Raw genomic sequence first — 25,016 nt, forward strand, 5'->3', positions numbered from 1 at the left:
AAAAAAAAAAAAAAAAAAAAAAAGAGGAAATGTTCTGAATATAGCTGTTAAGTCTATCTGGTCCAGTGTGTCATTCAAAACCATAATTTCCTTGCTGATTTTCTGCTTAGACGATCTGTCCATTGCTGTAAATGGGGTGTTAAAGTCCTCTACTATTATAGTATTATTATCGATGAATTTCTTTATGTTTATGCTTAACTGATGTATATATTTGGTGTTTCAAGTTGGGGGCATATATATTTATAACTGTTAGCTATTCTTTATGGACAGACTCCTTAATTATGATATAATTCCCTTCTTCAACACTTGTTACAGTCTTTGTTTTGAAATCTAGTTTGTCTGATATAAGTATGGCTACTCTGGCTTTCTTTTTTTTTTAAGTTTATTTTTATTTATTTTGAGAGAGAGAGAGAGAGAGAGAGAGAGAGAGAGAGAGCGCGAGCACAAGTGGCAGAGGGGAATAGAGGGAGACAGAATCCCAGGCAGGCTCCACACTATCAGTCCAGAGCCTGATGCAGGGCTCAAATTCATAAACCATGAGATCCTGACTTGAGCTAAAACCAAGAGTTGGCCACTTAACCAACTGAGCCACCCAGGTGCCCTATCTTTTGACATCCATTAGCATGATAGTTTTCCTTCCCCTAACCTTAAATCTGCAGGTTACTTTAGGTCTAAATGGGTCTCTTGTAGGCAGCATAGAGAGGAGTCTTGTTTTTTTTTTTTAATCCATTCTGAAACCCTATGTCTTTTGACTGGAGCATTTAGTCCATTTACAATTAGAGTGATTATTGAAAGATATGAATTTAGTGTCATTGTGTTGCCTGTAGAGTTGTTGTTTCTGATGATGTTCTCTGGTCCTTTCTAGTCTTTTGTTATTTTTGGTATTCTTTGTTTTTATTTTCCTCCACTCAAAGAGTCCCCCTTAAAATATCTTGCAGGGCTGGGTTAGTGGTCACAAACTCCATTAGTTTTTGTTGTCTAGGCAACTCTTTATCTCTCCTATTTTGAATGACAGCTTTGCTGGATAAAGAATTTTTGGCTGCATATTTTTCCCATTCAGCACATTGAATATATCTTGCCACTTGTTTTTGGCCTACCAACCTTCTGTGGACAGATCTGCTGCAAACCTGATCTGTCTTCCCGTGTAAGTTAAGGACTTTTCTCCCCACCTTGCTGCTTTCAGGATTCTTTCCTTGTCTGTGTATTTTGTGAATTTGACTATGGTGACTTGGTGCTGGTCAGCTTTTGTTGAGTCTAATGGAAGTTCTCTGTGCTTCCTGAAGTTTGATGTCTGTGTTCTTCCCCAGGTTAGGAAAGTTTTGAGCTATAATCTGGTCACATAGACAGTCTGCCCCTTTTTATTTCTCTTCATCTTCTGGGACTCCTATACTCTAATGTTATTCCTGTTTAATAAGTCATATGACACTCTATGTGGAAAACCCAAATGCTCCACCAAAAAAACTGCTAGAACTGATACATGAATTCAGCAAAGTCACAGGACATAAAATCAATGTACAGAAACTGGTTGCATTTCTATACACCAATAATGAAGCTGCAGAAAGAGAAATCAAGGAATCTATCTCATTTACAATTGCAACAAAACCCATAAGATAACTAGGAATAAACCTAACCAAAGAGGTAAAAGATCTACATGATGAAAACTATACAAAGTTTATGAAAGAAATGAAAGAAGACACAAAGAAATGGAAAAACATTCCATGCTCATGGATCAGAAGAGCAAATATTGTTAAAATGCCAATGATCCCCAAAACAATCTACATATTCAATGCAATCCCTATCAAAATACTACTAGCATTCTTCACAAAGCTAAAACAAACAATTCTAAAATTTCTATGGAACCAGATAAGATCCAGGATAGGCAAAGTAATACTGAAAAAGAAAACCAAAGCTAGGGGCATCACAATTCCAGACGTCAAGCTGTATTACAAAGCTGTAATCATCAAGACAGTATGGTATTGGTACAAAAACAAATACATAGATCAATTGAATAGAATAGAAAACCCAGAAATGGACCCACAAATATATGGCCAACTAATGTTCAATAACAGTAGTTGTTGAATACTAATGGAATACAGTGGAATGATTGCAATGGAATACTACTCGCAATCAAAAGAACTAAATATTGCCATTTGCAATAATGTGGATGGAACAAGAATGTATTATACTAAAGGAAATAAGTCAATCAGAGAAAGATAAATAAATATCATACGATTTCACTCATATGAGGAATTCAAGAAACAAAACAGGTGATCATTGGGGAAAGGAAGGAAAACTAAGATTAAAAAAAACTTTGAGACTCTTAAATACAGAGAACAAACTGGAGGTTGGTGGAGGGGTGTTGGGTGGGGAGATGGGCTAAAAGAGTGATGGGTATTAAGAAGGACCCTTGCTGGGATGAACATGGGGTGTTATATGTAAGTGATGAATTGCTAAATTCTGCTCTTCAAACCATTATTATACTGTACTTGGATTTAAATAAAATTTTAAAAAATAATAATAATTTGAAAAAACAAAGAGGAACTAATACCACCCCATTAAGATGGCTACATCAAACAAAACAGAAAACATTTGATATGGAGGATGTGGAGAAATTGGAACCCTTGTACAATGCTGGCATAGTTGCTATGGAAAACAGTATAACCGTTCTTCAAAATATTAAAAATGGAATTAAAAAAAAATTTATTTATTTAAATTCAAGTTAGTAAAATGGCAAAAAGTAACAATAAAAAAGGAGATATAAAATATTTCTCAGATACACCAAAGTTACAGGAGTTCATCACCACTAAACAAGGTTTATAAGCAGCTTTATAAGAAAGGTTAAGGAGAATTCTTTAAGTAAAAACAAAAGGCTATAATTAGAAGAAAATTATGAAAGGAAAAAAATTCAAAGTTAAGAGCAACCATAGATTAAAGGTAGTAGATTAATCACTTATAAAGCCAGTATAGAGGTTAAATCACAAAAACAGTGAAACTAGTCATATCTGTAAAATTAGTCAAGGGAGGGGCGCCTGGGTGGCTCAGTCGGTTAAGGCTTTGGCTCAGGTCATGATCTCGCAGTTCATGGGTTCGAGCCCCACATAGGACTCTGTGCTGACAGCTAGCTCAGAGCCTGCAGGCTGTTTCAGATTCTGTGTCTCCCTCTCTCTCTGACCCTCCTCTGCTCATGCTGTCTCTCTCTCTCTCTCTCTCAGAAATAAATTAAAAAATTAAAAAAAAATAGTCAAGGGATACACGAAATGAAAAGACGTAATATATGCATAAAATGGGGAGGAGAAGTAAAAATTAGTGCTTTTAGAATGTGTTCAAACTTAAAGACCATAAACTTAACGTAGACTGCTACACACTGAAGATGTTATATATAAACTCAATGGTAACCACAAATTAAAAACTTGTAATATATACATAAAAATTAGAGAGAGAAAGGAATCCAAGCATACCATGAAAAAAAGCCATCCATGTACAGGGAAGAGAGCAAGGAAAGAAAAAAGGAACAGGGAAAAACTACAAAACAACCATAAAACAAATGTAAAATGGTAGTGTATGTATATATCAAAAATTGCTTTAAATGTAAGTGGACTAAGTGTTCCAATCAAAATATATAAAGTGACAGAATGGCTAGAAAAAATAAGACCAATCTGACACTGCCTACAAGAGACTCAGCTCAGGCCTGAAGACATATACAGAGTGAAAGTGAAAGGATGGACAAACTTATTCCATGCAAATGGAAGCAGGAAAAGAAAAAGGCCAGGGTAGCAATATTTATATCAGACAAAATGGACTTTAAAACAAAGACTACAAGAGACACAGAAGGGCACTACGTGATGATAATTAATCCAACAAGAGAATTTAACAACTCTAAGTATCTATGCACTCAACCCCTGAGCACCTATACATATATTAACAGTAATAAAGGGAGAAATTGACAGTAACACAATTATAGTAAGAGACTTTAACACTACTCTTAAAATCAATAGACAGATCAACCAGACAGAAAATCAACAAAGGAACACTGTCTTTGAAAGATACATAAGACCTAACAGATATATACAGAATATTCCATCCACAAATAGCAGATTATTTTTTTCAATTGCAACAGGGAATATTCTCCAGGACAGATCACATGTTAGTCCACAAAACAAGTATCAATAACTTTAGCAAGACTGAATTCATAACAAGCATCTTTTCCAACTACAAAGCATGAAGCTAGAAATCAATAGCAAGAAAACAAATTGGAAAAACCACAAACACATGGTGGCTAAACAACATGCTACTAAACAACCAATGGGTTAATGAAGAAATCAAAGAGGAAGTAAAATATACATAAACATTGGAGAGCCTGGGTGGCTCAGTTGGTTAAGTGTCTGACTCTTGATCTCAGCTCAGGTCATGATCTCATGGGTTTGTGAGTTTGAGCCTGGCATCAGGCTCCACACTGGGAGACTACTTGGGATTCTCCCTCTCCCTCCCTCTCTCTCTGCCCTGCACCCACTTGCATATACCTCCTCCCCCCAACACATACACACAGTGTGTGTGTATATGTGTGTATATATATGTGTATTTACATATACATACACATACACACAAATACACATATATATACACAAATGAAAATGAAAACAATGGTCGAAAATCTTTGGGAAAAAGCAAAGGCAATTCTAAGAGGGAAGTTTATAGCAATAAAGGCCTAACTCAAGAAACAAGAGAAGCCTCAAATACACAACCTAATCTTACGTCTAAAGGAGCCAGAGGGACACCTGGTTGGCTCAGTCAGTTAAGCGTCTGACTTCGACTCGGGTCATGATCTCATGGTTCTTGAGTTCAAGCCTCACATTGCGCTCTCTGCTGTCAGTGCAGAGCCTACTCCAGATCTCTCGCTCTCTGCCTCTCCCCTTCTCTCTCTCTCAGAATTAAAATAAACATTAAAAAGAAAAAGAATACCTTCTTTGGAAAAACAATAAAGGAGCTAGAAAAGAAGAACAAACAAAACCCAAAACAAGTAGAAGGAAGGAAATAAAAGATTATAGTGGAAATAAATGAAATAGAGACTTAAAAAAAAAAGCAATGAAACCAAGAGTTGCTTCTTTGAAAAGATAAGTAAAATCAGGGGCGCCTGGGTGGCTCAGTCAGTTAAACGTCCGACTTTGGCTCAGGTCATGATCACACGGTTCGTGGGTTCGAGCCCCACGTTGGGCTCTGTGCACGATACAATCATCAACAATAGCCCAACTATGGAAGGAGCCCAAGAATACAATGACTGATGAATGGATAAAGAATATGTTGTGTGTGTGTGTGTGTGTGTGTGTGTGTGTGTGTGTGTATACATAAACATACACACAATGGAATATTACTCACCTATTAAAAAGAATGAAATCTTGCCATCTGCAACAATGTAGATGGAGCCAGAGTATTATGCTAAGCGAAGTTAGTCAGAGAAAGACAAAGACCATATGATTTCAAACTCATATGTGGAATTTAAGAATCAAAACAGATGAATACGGGGAAAGAAGAAAGAAAGAGAAGGAAGCAAACCATAACAGAGTCTTAACTATAGAGAACAAATGGAGGGTTGCTGGAGGAGAGGTAGATGGAGGGCCCGGCTAAATGGGTGATGGGTATTAAGGAGGGCATGTGGTGTGATGAGCACTGAGTATTGTATGTAAGTGATGAATCGCTAAATTCTAGCCCTGAAACCAGTATTACCCTATATGTTAACTAACTAGAATTTAAATAAAAACTTGAAACCAGAAAAAAAGAAGAAAAAAATATATTGAACTAGAGATTAATGTACTAAATGCCACTGAACTGTTTGTTTTAAAATGGTTAATTTTATTTTATGCAGACTTCACCTCAATAAATTAAATTAAAATTTTAAAACACTATAAAATGCCCACATCAGAAATAAAGCAGTGGGCATTTCTATATTCATATAATTTTTATTTAAATAACATATTTAAACCATTCTTGGGGCACCTGGGTGGCTCAGTCAGTTGTGTGTCCAACTTTGGCTCAGGTCATGATCTCACAGTTCATGGGTTTGAGCCTTGTGTCGGGCTCTGTGCTGACAGCTCAGAGCCTGGAGCCTGCTTCAGATTCTGTGTGTCCCTCTCTTTCTGCCCCTCCCCTGCTCATGATCTGTCTTTCTCTGTCTCTCAAAAATAAATAAATGTTAAAAAAAATTAAAAAATAAAGCATTCTTGGTCTAAGTGGCAAGGTCACAATGTCTTATGACAGTGGTCAGATAGAGTATGAAGTGAGCGTAATCACAGAGAATGTATTAGAAATGTGATTGTAATTACAAATATACTGGTCATGAATATTACACAAATAACTGAAGGTACAACTATTTAATTTCTTAAAATGCAGTGGTCCTTGAGGAGAATGACTTGGAATAATGTACAACTCATGAGTTCATCACAATCACCCTTGCAGTACAGCTACATGGAAAACCCTTATTTTCCTTATGTGGTTTCCTTATGGGAAAAGATGGTGCCTTCTGGCTTTTCCCATAAAACTAGCATGGTGCACTTGTACATGTTATTACTTGGCAAAGATTTGCTGGGCTAAATTAAACTGCTTGACTTTGTAACAGAACTTAGGATATAATTCCTCTCAAATCTGATACGAGTTGAAACTATGCCCACATAACTACAGCCAAGGAATAACTTTAAGGCCCTAAGGTGAAAGAACTCTAGGGTCTGTGAGAACTATGTTTAAATCTCAGTTTGGTCCCCTACTGATCAAGTACATTAATTTTGGTGAATCACCTAGCCTGTCTGAACTTTGCCTCTTTGAGGGCAAGTTTCCCCATTTGCAAAATGGGGATGATGATTATTTCCAGGGCGTGGCAGGTAAGGATGGTGATGGTAAAAGCAGTAGCTAACACTTAATTGTGTTCTTACATTTGTCTTGCATTTTGCATGTGCATAATATGAAGAATAATCTCCTCTAATCTTTAAACCAGTCCATCAGAATATTGCTTTTTTCCTCCTTAAGCTATTGCTATTTGGAGCTGTCAGTGCAGAGCCTGATGCAGGGCTCCAACTCATGAACCACAAAATCATGATGCGAGCCAAAGTTGGACACTTAACCAACTGAGCCACCCAAGCACCCCAGTTACTGCTATTCTTATTTACAAATGAGGAAATGGATGATTAGAAATTTGTCCAAAGTCACATGTGTGTGTAGCTGATAGGTAGTCCAGGATTTGAAAAAGAGCCTGTGGTCTAACAAGCACAGAACACGACATATAGTAAAGGCTCAATAAATGAAGAAGCTATTATAATTATTTTTCAACTACTAGATTAATCTAAACTATGATTAGGAGGAGGGCACCTGGGGTGGCTCTGTCAGTTGAGTGTCCAACTCTTGATTTCGGCTTAGGTCATGATCCCATGGTTGTGAGATTGAGCCCCATAGAGGACCCTGTGGTGGGCATGGAGCCTGATTAAGATTCTCTCTCTCCCTCTCCCTGTGCCCCTCCCCTGCTCATGCTCTTTCTCTCTCTCTCTCAAAAAAAAAAAAAAAAATTAGGAGTAGGAGAAGGACATCACCATACACTCATTTTCTATTTGAAAAAAGTAAAACAAAAGAGAAATATACTCAAAATAGAAGTAGTAGTTGAGCAAAGAGAAATTCTCTGATTGGGAAATAGAGGTAAAACATACATAATTTTCCACTGCTAAAAGGAAAAAGACATATTTTATGATCTAGCACCTCATGGCCAGAGAAGCGGGAAAAGTGAGAATAAGAACAGAAGTAAATCCAACAGCCTAGCTCATGGCCTAAGATGCAGAAAGGTATCTAAGGGTAATTTTTATTAAGTCCAAGGAGATTGTAGAGAGATATATATCCCCAAGGAAAACATTGTCTCTGAAGCATTTAAAATCATCTGAAAAAATTTACTTTTAAATCTAAGAGAAAGGAACTATGGATTAAATTAAGCAGTGATTAATAACAGGTATGTTTGGAGAAAGTTGCTATTTTATCCCCTGGTGCTTTTAATTCTTAAAATCTGTTGCTAATTACACATTTATAAATAAAGCCAATAATTTTAGTTTCTTCTTATGCTTGGCTGTTTTAAGTTGTTTTTATTTTTTAATGACTTAGGTATGGTCTTAATTACCTCATAAGAAATCTGGCTATCTGAACCATAAAGCTATTTATGAAGTACTGCGATTCTTCTAGTAATGGCTGAAGGAAATAAACAACTTTCTGATTTCTGACTTACATAAAAACAAAAACACCAACCACACAAAAAAGTGTGTTGAATGATAACAGATTGGAGATAAAGAAGGGGCTGACGACTATGTTCCAGGGACAGGGACACAGTCTACAGTTGGCAAATGTTTGCTAGTGGGGGAGGGGGAGTTGGAAGACAGGGTGAGAAGGGTAAGAAGGGGAAAGTAGGGGATTCAAAAAGAGCCCCACAAAGAAATCCTGAGAGGAGGAGGAGATGCTAATTAGTTTGGTGGGAATGCAGATTTTATGCAAGACAATACATGATGTGGTCAAACACTTACTTCAATCCTTTGTAGAACAACTTCTTGTAGTCAACATTTATTCTACTGATATTTTCTTTTGTAAGACGTTCAATGGAATATAACCGGCCCACTTGCTGAAAACCAGGAGCTTTGCTTTGGACATACTGCCTATCAAAGCTTGGCAACCAAAAAATCTGTAAGGAGAAAAACGAAGTCTTTAGTGGATAATGAGCTCTCCAGCTACAAAGAGCCTCATTCCAGCACTGGTAACAGGCTATAGATAGTAGAGAGAGATTCTAGCCCTTGGTAAAAGAGCCAACATGGCCTAACAGTATCTAATGAATTCTTATGATGGGACTGGCATCAGGGTTGTTCTGGAGCTGAGATTTCTCAGAGTTAACATCCTGAGTCAAGGGCCCATTGTATCCAGATAGTCCCACACCAGCCAAAGTGGATGAGGAGTTGGTAGGAGCAGATGAAGGTAGGAATTCTATTTCCCGTAGATGATGCTGTTAAAAATCATCTTTGAGAGGGATCATTTCCGGTCAATGGGGAATACTATTATGACTCATCTGTGGAAATAGTTCCATTTGCAAGAAGACACACATTTGCTTCACTCAGGACTCTACCACATTTTAAGAACTTAAGAGATTTGGAATGACTGCCCAAGTGCAGAGTCGCTTCTAAAAAATATGATGAACAAATCTCTGCTCAAGTAAGAACCAGCTGTTTCTTCTGTATCATTAATTAAGCCAAATCCTCAAAGCCTTAGTGTCACCCAGGCCCCTTCTAATAGTTCTATGCCAGTGATGGTGCAAGTCACATTATATAATCATTACACACATGCTTTCTTAACTGAGTGCTGTTATTTCCTTTGGTTTGGAACAGCTCCTGTGTTTTTCCCCAATGAGATATGTTTAACTGGGTCATTCTTAAATTGCCACATGTAGCTACATAAGCAACAATCTCCATTTCTACAGATAGCAAAATTATTCAGGCATCCCAGGGAAGATCTACAAGGTAGGTCAGGTTCAACTGCTGTGCTCCTGGGACATGCTACCCACCTCCCAACCTCCACCATAAATAATGAGATAGACATACCAGATGTTGCTCAATTTTAGAGGCAAGGATCACGCTTACTACGTGGCGAATATACGTGTTTCTGAGAGGATGTTTTTGTGGAGGGGCATTAAGATCAAATAGCACAAATTTTTTTTCCTTCTGTGCAAATTCCAATAAATCAGTTAGTTTTGAAATCCTCTGATTTTCTGCTTTTTCACGATCAGCCTTTGATAGGGGTTTCATATGGTAAAATGGTTTAAACTAAAAACAAATACATCAGAGAATACATTGACTCCTATCAAAAGCAATTTCCAATTTTCCTGCTATATAGTCCCACACCCAGGTCTATTCCCACGTTGCTCCATTATCATTCAACCCACCATACCCTCTGAAATACTGGTCCTGAAATAACAGTTGCCAAGGAGAGAAATTAAACGTAATCTTCACAGGTAATCATAGTATTTGGAATGATTTCTTCTATACTGTAGAACATGTTGTATTTGCACTGAAAGTCCTTCATATTTTTTTCCTGACCTTCCTTTCAGCTTGTTTTTCTATAACTTGAGTTAATACAATCTCTTTTTATAAAAGTCACACTGGCTTCCCACATTTGCTCTTACTGTTCTAGTTATGTATAATGGAAAATCAGGCTTTGGCTTCAGATTAAATTGGATTCAATCCCAGCTCTATCACTCATTGGTTTTCCTTGCCAAGTCCACCTGTTAAACCTTATTCTAAACCTACAAAGCCCAGCTCAAATGCTATTTCCCTCATAAAGCTGTCCGTAAATATTCCTGAACTAAAGAGACTTTGAGGGTATTAAATTCCAAAGGCTCATTTTTATGGCTCAGTTGTATGTTTCATTTTGCCTTCTATTTGTTTATGTCTTAGGCAAGATTCAAATTCCGACTTCATATGCTTCTTGCTGTGTAACTGTGGTAAGATCATTTAAATTCCCAAAGTCTTCACTGCCCAAACTATAAAATGGGAGTGGGGAGAGGTAACTTATGTATTTCTCAGGATTATTTTGAACATTAAATACTATAAAATATTTACAGGTTCATGTCTAGTACACAGAAAAGTGCACAATTCGTATTAGTTACCTCACTCTCTACTGCTTCTACTGGAGTGTATTTTCCTTATGGCAAGAACTGTTATATATTCTTTGCAATATTTTGCAAACCATTTCATTTTATACCTCAGTCCATACATCTATTAGCTATGTTAAATTTAAAAGATAGCTACTTTTATAGTCATTTGTTTATTTTAGATAATTTGTGGGTGAAGTCAGTGATAAAAGGCTATCTCTAAGAAGGAAACAGGACATGAATCTTTTTCTAAGACTCAAGTAATATCTTCTTCTACACAACTTTAACTTCATTCTCATTCTCACCTGTGCTATTTCTTCCCCTTCCTCTGACCTCCTCCTTCTCAGCAAAGAAATAATCATATTGCACAGTATCTATCACCAAACTAGAACACAAGTCAGATCACAGAGGCTGAATTAAATCACGGTCTAGATCTCAGTTGAGGTCTATTATTAAGGGTCTTCTTAATCATCAGGAGAATAAAAAAATTGCCTCAGAATTCAAGATTTTGTTAGAGTCATCCAGATATAGAACAACTGATTCACTTAATTATTAGGCCTTCATGTGGGGAAATTGTTAAAAGAAAAGAATGAGAAACACCAATATAGAACTTAAGTAACTCAGCTGTGCATAATTTTTAAAATGTCCCTGAATGGGCAAAAATAATAAGAAACGCTCTATACAAGGACATTTGTTAAAGCCTTTTAAGGATAAATTTAACAAAAAATTTAAAAAGTAAGTATTAAACAATAGAGTTTAAAACTAGATTGCAATAAGGCAGAGAAGGACAAATATCATATGTTTGCACGTATAGGAGGATTAGGAGGAACTTGACGGAGGAACAAGGGGGAGAAGAAGGGCGGAAATGGTGGGGGAAACGGAGAGAGGCAAACCATGAGAGACTCTTGAATGCTGACAAAAACTGAGGACTGATGGATGTGGGGGGGAGGGGGGAATGGGCATGGAGGAGGGCACTTTGGGGATGAGCACTGAGTGTTATGTGGAAACTAATTTGACAATAAACTATTTGTAAAAAAAAATAATAATAATAAAAAAATAAAACTAGATTGCAATAAACTTTAATATTATGGGGTAGGTCTAACAGCAGAAGCAAACTGAGCTTCTTTTTTGGGTACATAAAATAGGAGACTTAGAAAACTAAACTGGAATGGGACAAAAAACCAGTTTAGATGATCTCCAACAAGTGGTTGAACATTTTTTTAAAAAAATCCCTAGGGAGTAACAAGCTAGAAATGAAAACAAACTTATGGTTCTCCATATAAAAACAACACTAAAAATGTCCTCATTCTCTGTGCTTATGCTTACAGAAATTACAAGTAGGGGAATCCAATGTATCCTATTGGTAAGAAATGGAAGATTTATCCAAAATCTGCCCAATGTTACCACTTAAAGGGAAACACTACTACCCAGTATATGATTCTGAAAAGAAGTATATGTAAACATAGATGAACAACAAAATAGCTTCTTGTTGATACTGGTGCCACTACCTTTACTATTAATCCCATTACCATGGAAAATCAGATTGCTCAAAGTACCCAAACTATTCAAGTAGTGGGAAATTCTAACCATCTTAAATCCTTTTCCATATCCCAACCTATAATTGTTACTTTTGTCAGAACTCTCCTTTCTTCTCTATGGCACTTTCCTATAAACTTATCATTAGGAATCTACTGTGCAAAAAGATCCACCAGAAGAAAAATATATCCACTGCAGACAAAATATTCTCAGGAGTTACATAAAATTCTACTGCACACATTATCAACTTATAGCATGGAAATTATTATACTGATTCCAAAACAAGCAAATAACTGGGCATGGTACCAGAACCCCATGAGGGGAAAAGACAGAATAATTAAGAGTCAAACATTAAGGGTTCAGATTGACTCTTTTGACCCTGTTGCCTAAAATCCTCTTAATGCTGAAGGTAAGGAAGATCTAAGCCAACTATAACAGTTAATACAATAAGGATTAATTATCCCCTGCTTTAGTCCAAGCAAAATGTCTGTTTTACCTAGTTAAAAAAGAAATATCAAAACTGAGATGGTAGTAGACTCATCCCCCATCTGTAAGCTATTAACCAAAAAGTTATATACCTCATTTTCTAGTACTGTCTAACTCAAATATACTCTCTTTGGCCCTATCTTTATTTTCTTTCCTGTTTTAGATGATGAAGACACCCAATATTCATTGCCTTCACCAGGGAACACTCAACAATTTAGCTGGAAAATGACGCCTTAGACATTTACTGAAGCCCCATCCAGTTTTTCTCAAGTGTTAAACCAAGATCATAAGGTTATGCAATAAGACATTGTGAAATTGTAAGATCAACTATATATTCATGAAGCTTCTAAAAAGAAATTTTAGGGGCACCTGGGTGGCTCAGCTGATTAAGCGTCAGACTTGTTTCAGCTCACATCATGATCTCACAGTTTTGTAAGCTCAAGCCCCGCATCAGGCTCTGCACTGACAGCACAGAGCCTGCTTGAGATTCTCTCTCTCTCTCCCTCTTTTGATGCCCCTCCTTCCCCCACACCTCTCTCAAAAAATAAAATAAACTTAAAATGTTTTTTAAAAAATGAAAATTTTTAATTCTACAAAATAACAGTTCATTATCCAGGGTTCAGTAAACTTATTCTGTGAAGGGCCAGACACTAAGTATTTTCTACCATGCAGTCTGTCACAGCTACTCAACTCTGCTACTATAGTGCAAAAACAGCAATAGACAATTCATAGGAAGCATGGCTGTGTTCCAATAAAACTTTATTTATGGACCCTTAAATGTGAGTTTTATACCATGTTCATGCAACATTTTCCTTTTGATTTTGTTCAACCATTTAGAAATATAAAAAACACTCTTATGAGCTCACAGGCTATACAAAAATAGCCAGTGGCTGGATTTGTACAGCAAGCCATAGTTTGCCAATACTTGACCTAGATCATGATACACTGGCTGAGGAAGGACATAATCTAATGAGAGATACAAATTATCCAAGGCCAAACACCAAGGACAATTAAATAATTTCTGGAATTAAGTGGATGTTGGAGAGTATGCACAGCAGACTCTCTTGAAACAGGCCTCTCTGTGTGACTAGACTTGATCAAACATTTTGGAACCATTCTCAGAAAACAGGGAAACCAAAAAGACCTTCAGTAATCTCAAAATATTTCTTCAACAATCATCTTTGCTGATCTTCTAGATTGTGACAAACCTTTCCTTTTGAAAGTACATCAAAGGAGAGGCCACAGTCTACAAGCGTGAACAAGCTGGCACACAAGAGACTCGACCTACTAATACCCAGTGATGCAGTGTCAAGGTTTTTTATCTTCTCCTCAGAAGAAAATGCAGTCCTAGTCAGATTAGTCTAAGAATCTTCAGATGCTATACGAGGTTCATCTTTCTATTTTATGGTAACACATTCCATACAATCTCTGTTGTTAACTGAAAATACCCAGTACTTAATGTTGGTTAATTAATTATTAAATAGTTATTTTCTTTTCTCATATTGCCATTCACCAATATAACACTCTTCATACAGCAACTGAAGGAGAATCTCATAATTTCTGTAATCTGAGAAACTGTCCATGCTTGGGCGCTTCTACATCAAATCTTGATTTAATATTGTTTACTGACAGGTTTTATCTTAACAATGAAAAAAGATAATAAAAAATGGAGTATGCACATTCTGCATAATGAACTGGTCTTTCCAGATTCTCTCACAGAATCTCAAATCTATTACCAGATATTAAACTGGCTTGAGTGGCCAAAATTATGGCCTCCTCTAGGGCATGTGAAAAGTTTTTTTACCTTTCTAGTTATCTGTATTATACATGAATAAAAAATACACAAACTATTGGGAGCATTGAAGCTTCCCAAATAAATTGCTGTCCTAAAGGTAGAGGTCCACAGTAAAGAGACATTAGAAGAAATACTTTAGCAGATCATCATACTAAACATAATGCTCTAAAATCCTTAGACAAGGACCTCTTATAAAGAATAAAGACCAATCTATGGAGTTCAGGAATTCCATCATTGATGCACAAATCTGGCCCCCAATTCTGAAAAGAAACACTACAATTAATCAGGTTGCCAGATTCATGGTGGCTACCTTGTAGCACCAGTTAACTTTTTTAAAAAAATGTTTTAAAAGTTTGGTTTTTGTTTAGAGCATGAGCAGGGGAGGGGCAGAGAGAGAGAGAGAGAGAGAGAGAGAGAGGGATTGAGAATCCCAAGCAGGCTCCACACTGCCAGCAAGGAGCCCAGTGCGGGGCTCGAACTCATGAACCGTGAGATCATGATATGAGCTGAAACCAAGAGTCTGATGTTTAACTGACTGAGCCACTCAGGTGTCCAACACCAGTTAACTTCTAATGGATATTTCCCCAAAGTCTCCATGACACAGTTCATCACAGTAGGGATAAATGGAGTGCAATATCAAACACTGATGGGGTAACTTTCCTATGACATCAGAAGTATGACCAGTTCTTTCCTCACCTGTAACCAACATAATCCTGGAAAAACTATAAAGTGAGAAATGAATTGGAACTTTGCACAAAAGGGCCCTATGCAGATCTCTAAAATGTTTTTGTACCATGTCTTCCCTCTGTGGACTATGAATTTATACTAGTAGCCATATTTACTTTTTGGTTGGGCTAAAGCATTTCTGTACTGAATAGTCACTGCAACTTAAAAGAGCTTTAAAAACAATGTCTACTTTTTGGTATTTTTCCTATTTGGTATTTTCTCAGATTCTTGGATATGTGGTTATGATGTCTGACACTAATTCTGGAAGATTTTCAACCATTATTACTTCAAATATTTTTTCTTCTGTATTTGGTATTCCTATTCCCATATATGTTATATCTTTTGTAATTTTCCCCATAATTCTTGGCTATTGTCTTCTTTTTAGTTATCTCTTTGTGTTTCAGTTTGGGAAGTTTCTGGTGATGTATCTTCAAGATTACTGATTCTTTATGTGTCCAATCTACTCATAAACCCAACAAAGGAATTCTTCATTTCACTTAAACATTTTTTTTTATTTCTAGGCTTTCAATTCTTAGAGTGTTTATCTCTCTGTTTACATTACCTATCTTTTCTAGCATATTGTCTACTTTTTTCATTGAAGCTATTAACATATGTCTACCTTTTCCATTAGAGCTATTAACATATTAATCATAGTTATTTAAAATTCTCTAATAATTCCAGAATCTGTGTTATGTCTGAGTTTTCTGGTCTCTTCATATTGTGCTTTATCTTGCCTTTTAGTATCTTACAATTTTTTGGTTGGAAGCTGGATGTGATGTCATAGATACAAGGGACTGAAATAATCATGTTTTTATATAGCTATGGGTATTAATGTTCAGTTTCCATGTTTTGTTTCCTCTCCTATTATCTTTGGGTTCCTTCTCAACAGAGTATGTTTTGCAGCTCTCTCCACTGTAACCCATTATTATTATATTGAAGCCCTGTTCATGTTGTGATATGGTGTTGGGGAAAGGAAGCATTCTACAGTTTTATGATTAAATCTTAGCTTTTAGTGAGTCTAAGTTCCAGACGCATTTCCTAGTCTTTTTTTTTTTTTTCTCCTCTACCCTTACATGAGACAGGAAGACTAGAGTGAACTGTAGTTGACTAATTGTCCTTCTGCATGTTAGATAAGGTTCTGGAATAGTAGTTCTCCCTGAAGACTAGACCTTTGAAATGGAGAACACTCAGGATGTATTTTGAAAAAGTTACTTTTCTCCTCCTGCTGCCCCAGACAGAAATCTTCTCCCCAGTTCTCACATGAAAACCTGATGGAGTTCCTGGGGGAAAAACCTACAAAAATGTGTCTATATAAAATTGGGTCCCCAGGAGTTTTTAATTCTCAAGCTAGTCCACACTCAGCCTCCAGCATTAATCAAAATTACCAATAACTTAAACTGTTCCTACGAGTTCTTGGCCCCCAGTGGCTTCTGCTTCTAGTACACTGATCTTTCTCTCCAGATTGAATGGCTCTGTCCAGAGTAATGGTTTGCCCTGTGATTTCAATTCTTTTATGGATCTAAAAGAGGCATTGATTTTCAACTTGTTTGACTCTCTTTAGTTCCTTCCTTTCTTCCTTCCTTCCTTCTTCTTTTCTTTCTTTTCTTTCTTTCTTTTCTTTCTTTCTTTCTTTCTTTCTTTCTTTCTTTCTTTCTTTCTTTTTCTTTCTTGATGGGAGTGAGCACTTTCAAGCTCTTTATGTGTTGAAGCTGAAATCAGAACTCCTCTCTGATTAGATTGAGGGTTTTTTGTTTTGTTTTTTGTTTCTTTAAATATTGATATTGTATCCTGTATCCCTACTAAATTCACCTATTAGTTCTTGAATATTTTTTGTAGATTTCTTGGGATTTTTTACATAGACAATCATGTCTCCTACAAAGAGAAACAGTTATATTTCTTCTTGTTCAGTCTGTATGCCTTTTTCTTCCCTTATTGAACTGGCTAGGATTTACAATATGATGTTGAATAAGACTGGTAAGACATTCTTCTTTTTTCCAGGTCTTAGGGAGAATAACTTCATTCTTTCACCAATAAGTATGATGTTAGGCATATTACAGAATTATCTTTATCAAGTAAAGGAAGTTCCTTTATATTTTTAGTCCTCTGAGAGTTTTTATCAAGAATGGAAGTTGAATTTACAAAATAATTTTTTTACATGAATTGAGATTATAAATTTTCTTCTTTGCGTGTATTAACAGGGTTAAATTAATTGATTTTCAACTATAAACCTTGCATTCTCAGGATAAAACCTCTTTCATCACAGTATATTATCCTTTTTATATATTGCTGGATTCAGATTGATATTTTGTTAATGATTTTTTATATCTGAATTCATAGGTTTTATCAGTCTTGAGATTTCTTGAAAATGCCTTTTTATAGATTTGTTATAAGAGAAATTCTGGTCTCATAAAAATGCACTAGAGATTATTACTTTTCTATTTCATGGAAGAGAATAGAAGAATTATTTCTTTCTTGTGCATTTGGTAGAATGTACCAGTGAGCACATCTACAAATTGGTTTCCTGTTGGATGTTTTTAAACTACAAATTCAGCTTCTTGAATAGATGCGGGACTATTTAGGTTACATATTTCTTCCTGAGTTTTGGTAGCTTGTGTTTTCAAAAAATTGTTCCATTTCACCTAAAATTTTCATATTATACTCACAGGGTTGTTCATAAAGAATGATGTGCTGTTAAATGCTTAACAAGGAGCTCTTGAGGAATATAAAAATCTGATTGTAGTGCCTGTCAATTTTTTGTTGGTTAAATACTACAACCATGCCTAATTTCATAAGTGATTTAACAACTGATTCCAAAAATTCTGATATTTAATAATTGGCTCTTATGAGCTAATATGAGTCAGCTCCACTATTACTAGTTTTTCATTTTTATCTTATTTAATGTCTGGAGGGTCTGGATGGATGAACCTTATTTCATCTCTAATACTGGAAATTTGTGTCTTTTTGTCTTGGTCACTTAGCTAGAAGCTTACCAATTTTGTTGATTTCTTCAAAGAATAAGCTTTAGTTTCACTGACATTTTCTATTTCTATGTTTCCATTCCATTCCATTCCATTTCTGCTCTGTATTACTTTTCTTATACTTATTTTTGGTTTAATTCACTGTTATTTTTCTAGCTTCTTAAAGAGGAAGCTTAGATTACTGATTTGAGACTTTTCATTCCTAATATAAGCATATAATCCCAGGAGTTTTCCTCTAAGCACAATTTTAGTCGACTTCTACCAATTTCAGTATCTTCTATTTTCATTCAGTTCAAAATATTATCTAATTACCTTTGATAAGCCCTATTTGATCTATGGGTTATTTAGAGCTGTGTTTTTAAAAACATTTGGGAATATTTTTAAAAAAACAAACAAATTCTGGAGCTGAAGAACTCAGCAAATGAGAAAGAATACATTAGAAAACACTGGAAATAGAGCAAATCAAATGGAAGAAAGAATAAGCAAGCTGGAAGACAGGAATCTGGAAATAATTTAGGTAGAAAAGAGAGAGCTAAGATTTCTAACAAATGAAGAAACCGTATGAGAACTATCAGACTCCCTTAGAAGAGCCAAAATAAAAATGATGGGTATACCAGAAGAAGAGAAAGGGGCAAAGAGTTTATTTGAAGAAATAACAGTTGGAGGGGGAACCTGGGAGGCTCAGTCGGTTAAGCATTCAACTTCAGCTCAGGTCATGATCTTGTGATTCACGAATTTGAGCCCTGCATTGGGCTCTGTGCTGACAGCTCAGAGCCTGGAGCCTGCTTTGGATTCTGTGTCTCCCTCTCTCTCTGTTCCCCTCTGCTTGTGTTTGGTTTCTCTCTCTCTAAAAAATAAATTTTAAAAAATTAAAAAAAAAAAAAAGAAATAACTGTGGAGGGGTGCCTGGGTGGCTCAGTCATTGAAGCATCAACTTCGGCTCAGGTCATCTGGAGCCTGCTTCAGATTCTGTGTCTCCCTCTCTCTTTGCCTCTCTCCTGCTTGTGCTCTGTCTCAAAAATGAAAAAGCATAAGGAAGGAAGGAAGGAAGGAAGGAAGGAAGGAAGGAAGGAAGGAAGGAAGGAAGGGAGGGAGGGAGGGAGGGAGGGAGGAAGGGAGAAAGAGAGAAAGAGAGAAAGAGAATGAACGAACAAATGAACAAACAGTAGAAAACGTCTCAAACCTGAGGAAAGAGTTGGGACACAAAAGTCCATGGAGCCAATGAATCACCTTACTATCTCAATGTGAAGACCTTCTCTAAGACACATTATAAACAAGCTGTCAAAAGTCAATAATAAGGAATGTGAAAGGCAGCCAGGATTTTTTTTTAAAGTCACCTACAAAGGAACCCATATTAGACTATCAGCAGATTTCTAGGCCAGAAGAGAGTGGAATGACATATTTAGGGTACTGAAAAACTGAAAACTGTCAGTCCAGAATACTTTATCCAGGAAAGTTATCCTTCATATATGAAGGAGAAATAAAGACTTCCAGACAAACAAAAGTTAGTGGAGTTTACCACCATTAGACCTGCTTTATAAAAAACACTGAAAGGAGCTCTTCTACCTGAAATGACACATGTACACAAAAACTCTGAGTAACGTGATACAAAAGTAGAATTAGAACACTGTAACTGTATTTTGGAATATGATGATAAACAATTATAGCACAAAGGTTAAACAAAAATACCATTAAAAATAACCATAACTACTATAATTTGTTAACAAACTCACAACATAAAAGGAGATAATTTCTGACAGCAAAAATATTAAAGGGGAAGAGTAAAAGTATACAATCTATATAGACAAATAAAGATAAACTTCTATCAGCAGAAAAAGGAGTATTTATGTAGGAGACATTTTATGCAAACTTCATAATAACCACAAAACATAAACCTAGAGCAGAGACACAAACCACCAAAAAAAAAAAAAAAAAAAAAAAGTGAAACCCAGTGAAGCCACTGGGTGGCTTAGTCAGTTGAGCAACCAACTTCTGCTCAGGTCATGTTCTCACAGTTTGTGAGTTCAAGCCCTACATTGGGCTCACTGTTGTCAGCATGGAGCCTGCTTTGGATCCTCTGTTCCTCTTTCTCTGTTCCTTCCCCATTCACACTCTCTCAAAAATAAACAAACATTAAGAAAAAAAATTTTTTAAGTTGAAACCTAGCAAACCATTGTGGAAAACCACTAATTTTAAAAGGCAGGCAGAAACACAAGGAAAAAGAAATAATGGAGATACAAAATAATCAGAAGACAAAAGATAAGATGGTAGTGGTAAATCCTTACATATCAGTAATCATCCTAAATGTAAACGGATTGAACTCACCAGTTAAAACATAATTAAGACAGAGAGGCTGGATGAATTAAAAAAAATAATACCCAACTATATGCCACCTTCAGGAAGACTCACTTCAGTTCTAAAGACACAAACAGGCTCAAAGTGATGTGGCAGAAGACGATATTACAAGCAAATAAACAAAAGAAAGCATGCATAGCCATATTTCTATCAGACAAAATAGACTTCAAGCCAAAAAAGTTAACAAGAGACAGAGAAGAACATTATATAATGATAAAGGGGTCAATACATGAGGAACACAAAACAATCATAAATATGTATGCTCCTAAATTTTATTCCAGTATAGTTAAATACAGTGTTATGTTAGTTTCAGGTATACAGTACTGTGATTAAAAAATTCTATATATTACTCAGTGCTCTTCATGATAAATGTAGTCTTAATCCCTTTCACAGATTTCACCCACTCCCCAACTTACCTCTCATCTACAATAAAACCTTGGGTGTTTTTTTTTTTTTTTTTTAGTAATTTATTCTGTGAGTGTTCTGCAAGATGAGTGAACATTACTAATAAATTTTAACTTCATAAATGAGCAATGTCTTATGAGTAGCACATGACACCAAATGTCACCTGATCACAACTGAGCCAATGGTTCTCTCTCTCTCTCACTGTGATATTGTGGGTGATCGTCTTCCATGCTCAGTTTCAGGCCTTGGTGTTTGGCAGAAATTAGTGATATTTCAGAACACTGGAAGGTGCCCACAACTGCCACTAGTGTATTTTTTGTCACTTCAAAGCACCTATGGACAGTACCTTGCTTTTCCATACAAGAGTAAGCTTAGGAATGCTTTGCTTCATTCTAGATCATTGGATAGGTTCCTTGTTAAAGTTGCACAAAAAGAAAAAGATTCAATTGAGCCAATAGATAGCAGTGATTCCATTAGTGATAGTGAAAGCTGTCCTACATAATAACCCTCCGCTCTGGTCTCCCTCACACCAGCTACAAAGTTTTTCAAAGATAAGTGCATGGATACATTTGATTGGTATAACTTAGGGCACATGGATTCCCACTAGATATATTATTAGCTGGAAATTGTAAGCTGTTTTGTTTTCTTTAATCTTTTTGAGAAGGCAGGTTTGACTTTCACCATATGCAAATCTGACCTTTAATTTAGCCACTTTAAAATACACAGGATAGGGGGGCCTGGGTGGCTTAGTCAGTTCAGCGTCGGACTTCAGGTCATGATCTCGTGATCCATGGGTTTGAGCCCTGAATCCGGCTCTGTGCTGACTGCTCAGAGCCCGGAGCCTGCTTTGGATTCTGTGTCTCCCTCTCTCTCTGCCCCTGCCCCACTCATGCTCTGTCTCTCAAAAATAAACGTTAAAAAAATTTAAAATACTCAGGATAAATTATACTACATACAGCAATGCTTTATATTTTACCACATGTTTACTAGACTTCTTCAAGATTCCCCCATCTCCATCTCTCAGACTGAATTAGAAGTTGCTCTTGTGTGCTCCTAAGCTACCTGACTCTAGTTCAGTACTTATCACAGTGCACTGTAATTGTCTCTTCTAGCCTGTGAACTCCATTAGGGCTGACTGTGTGTTTATTCACCATTGTATTCCACATGCCTCATACCCAAAAGGTACAAAATAAATATTTACTGAACAATCAAAAGGAGTCAAGCATAAATATGTTTCCCAGTATGCCTCCTCTAGGACTGTGAGCTACTCAAAATGCCTAGGAAAATACTATGTACATGGCAGACACACTGAAAGTTTATGAGATGCTTGGATAAAAAGGAATTAAATGACAAAAGTAAGTTGGCAAGCTCATCTTCAGAATTTCCAATGAATATAGAAAGTACCAATTAGACTGACTGCATTCCTGGAAAAGCCCTCCTGCCAATGCTACAGTTCTGCTGCCAAAGTGGGATGAAATCTTGTGTATGCTTGTCTTTATTTATAGGAGCAGCATAGGACCTCGTACAGTAGAGGGATTCAATGCAGGTTTGTTGAGCTGGGGAATGTGTCTTACCCGTGATTGTACAAACCATTTGCCTGCATTCAGAGTCGACAGGAAACTCCACAGGAAGAAGCTAGAATGTGTGAAGGAGGCATTTGGCTGGACCTCCCTAATATTGGTTGTTCTTCTCAGGTCATTGTCATGCATGAGAAAAGGCACCTGATCATAACTGTAGGCAGAAGGGGAAAAGAAGAGGGAGACAGGCTGAATTCAGACACCCTGGTAGACAGGGTTCTCAGAAAGCCCATCAATGTCACAAGTCTTACTGAGGTTCCTTACTCCCTCCCAAATTTCATCAAAGGACTAAGAACTAGTCATTTACACTTTGACTTCAATATTTTTATGCTCTAGAAATCAGTATTTTGTGACATATAATAATATTAGTAATACTGAAAAAGTAGCTTCTCTATCTAAGGGCTTTCTGGCATCAAGAAAACAATAGGTACAGTAGTAACCTGTGAGTAAAGGAAGCAGGGTAGGAATTGGGCAAAACTCTGAGGTCTCCAGAAACATACTAATCAGGCATCCACACAATCTCCCTATTCTGACCCATTTCCCAGCTAGGCATCTGCTGTGAGTATTTCTAGCTCTAGATGCTTCACATCAGATGGTATCACTTGAAAAGTTCCTTATCCTCTGTTATTTGCCTTTAAGTATCTCTGGATTTATGAAAAGCTTTCTTTTTTGTTAAAATACCTGTGAAGAGAACTCTGTAATGGCCATGAGGGTGTAACAGAGTTGAAACTTAGCTTCCTGCCTATAAACAACTAGAAAACTAGAGAAAACAAGGGAAATAATTTTTTCAGCCCAGTGGGGAACTGGGGACACAGTACGATTATCTCTGAAAAAAAGGTAAACAGATGAAATTAGTCCCTCATTACTCAGGCTTCCTTCTTGCAGGTGAATACTTGAGTGTGGCACAGAGAAGGGGAACCTAAAAGGAACCCAACTATCATGCTGAAATGAGTAGAAAGAAAACAAATTAAGGAGAGGTCAAGACAGCTAGAATTTGTGGGTTAGTCTCACAAAGGAAGGAGCTATAAAAAAAAAAAAAAGAGAGAGAGAGATCCAGGGAAACAGCAGTGATCTGTTGAGTGTGTGGTTAAATATTAATTAGTACATATGCAGATTAAAACTCTATAACAACTTTCAAGGAAAGAAAAATTACCAGAAAGTTCTAAGACAATCTGCAGAGCACACACACAGATGTAAAGTTCCATTCAGCAAGAGAAAAGAGACTTCAATAATTACAAAGGCATTCTTCAGACACTCCAGAGGGCCATGCCCTAGAATGGGAATAATTTAGAACTAGAATGACTTTTATTAAAAAAATTTTTTTAATGTTTATTTATTTCTGAGAGAGAGCGAGAGCGAGAGAGAGAGAGAGAGCACGCACAAGTAGGGGAGGGGCAGAGACAGAGGGAGAGAGACACAGAATTCCAATCAGGATCCAGGCTCTGAGCAGTCAGCACAGAGCCTGACATGGGGCCTGAACTCAGGAACTGTGAGATCATGACCTGGGCCAAAGTTGGACACTTAACCAACTGAGCCACCCAGGTGCCCCACAGAACTAGAATGACTTTAGGGCTTCCATTAAAGAATTTAAAAACAGCCTCCAAAGGACCAAACTAACTTCAAGTAACCCCTTGCTAGAAAATTCCAAAATTGTTTCAAAGAATACAACAAAATATAGCATTCAGTCTGTTAAAATCAATGTCCAGCATTTAACCCAAATTTACCAGACATGTGAAGCAGCAGAAAAATTTAACCATAACCATAAGACATTACTCAATAAAGACAAACTCAGAAATGAAATAGAATTAACCAACAAGAATATTAAATAATATAAAACAAAAAGTGGATATGTATATATAATGTCAAGAAAACATGAAAATATAACCATAAGACACAAAAAATAAAGAAATGGAAATTCCACAGCTGAAAAAACATAACAGTTAAAATAAAAATTCCACTGGATAAAATTAACATCAGATTAGGTATGATAGATCATATACAGTTCAGTGGATTTGAAGACGTAGCAACAGACTCTACTCAAATGATCTGTGAGACAATATTAGTCAAGTAATATATTTGTATTATTAGAATCCTAAGAATAGGGGAAACACAGGGAAAAATCTGATGAAATAAAAGTGAAAAATTCTAAAAACTGATGAAAATTATGCAACAAATTGAAGAATCTTAATGAATACCAGGAAGGACAAATACACTTCATATTTAATACATATATACCCCACATTAAAGATTATTACATCTAAATTGATGAGAAACACTCAAACTGATGAGGAAAAGAAAATTGTAAAAGTAGGCAGAGGGAATCAAAGGACAAATTTAGAGAGAAGCAAAGATAAGCATAGAGCCGACTTCTCCTCAAAAAATATCAAAGATAAAACACAGTGAAACAACACACTTTAAATGGTGAAGGAAATAACTATCAACTTAAAATACTTCAGAAATAAGGGGTGCCTGGGTTGCTCAGTCGGTTAAGTGTCCAATTCTTGATC

The 25,016-nt window shown here is 36.4% G+C and overlaps 1 protein-coding gene across 6 annotated transcripts in view; it reads right to left on the reverse strand.

Moving 5' to 3' along the window:
- Window positions 1-25,016, reverse strand: part of GDPD4 (glycerophosphodiester phosphodiesterase domain containing 4) — a 155,173-nt gene that overhangs the window by 72,408 nt on the left and 57,749 nt on the right. For 5 of the 6 annotated variants that reach the window (XM_039228674.1, XM_039228676.1, XM_039228672.1 and 2 more), the window contains 3 exons: window positions 22,507-22,663; window positions 9,603-9,824; window positions 8,541-8,695 (listed from right to left, as the gene is read on the reverse strand). In XM_039228674.1, coding sequence (XP_039084605.1) covers window positions 8,541-8,695; window positions 9,603-9,824; window positions 22,507-22,663 — 534 coding nt within the window. The remainder of the gene's footprint in view (window positions 1-8,540; window positions 8,696-9,602; window positions 9,825-22,506; window positions 22,664-25,016) is intronic. The other variant, XM_039228673.1, reaches the window with a different exon arrangement.

Source organism: Hyaena hyaena, unplaced genomic scaffold, assembly GCF_003009895.1.
Source record: "Hyaena hyaena isolate Hyena2069 unplaced genomic scaffold, ASM300989v1 scaffold_34, whole genome shotgun sequence".
NCBI classification, from domain to species: Eukaryota; Metazoa; Chordata; class Mammalia; order Carnivora; family Hyaenidae; genus Hyaena; species Hyaena hyaena.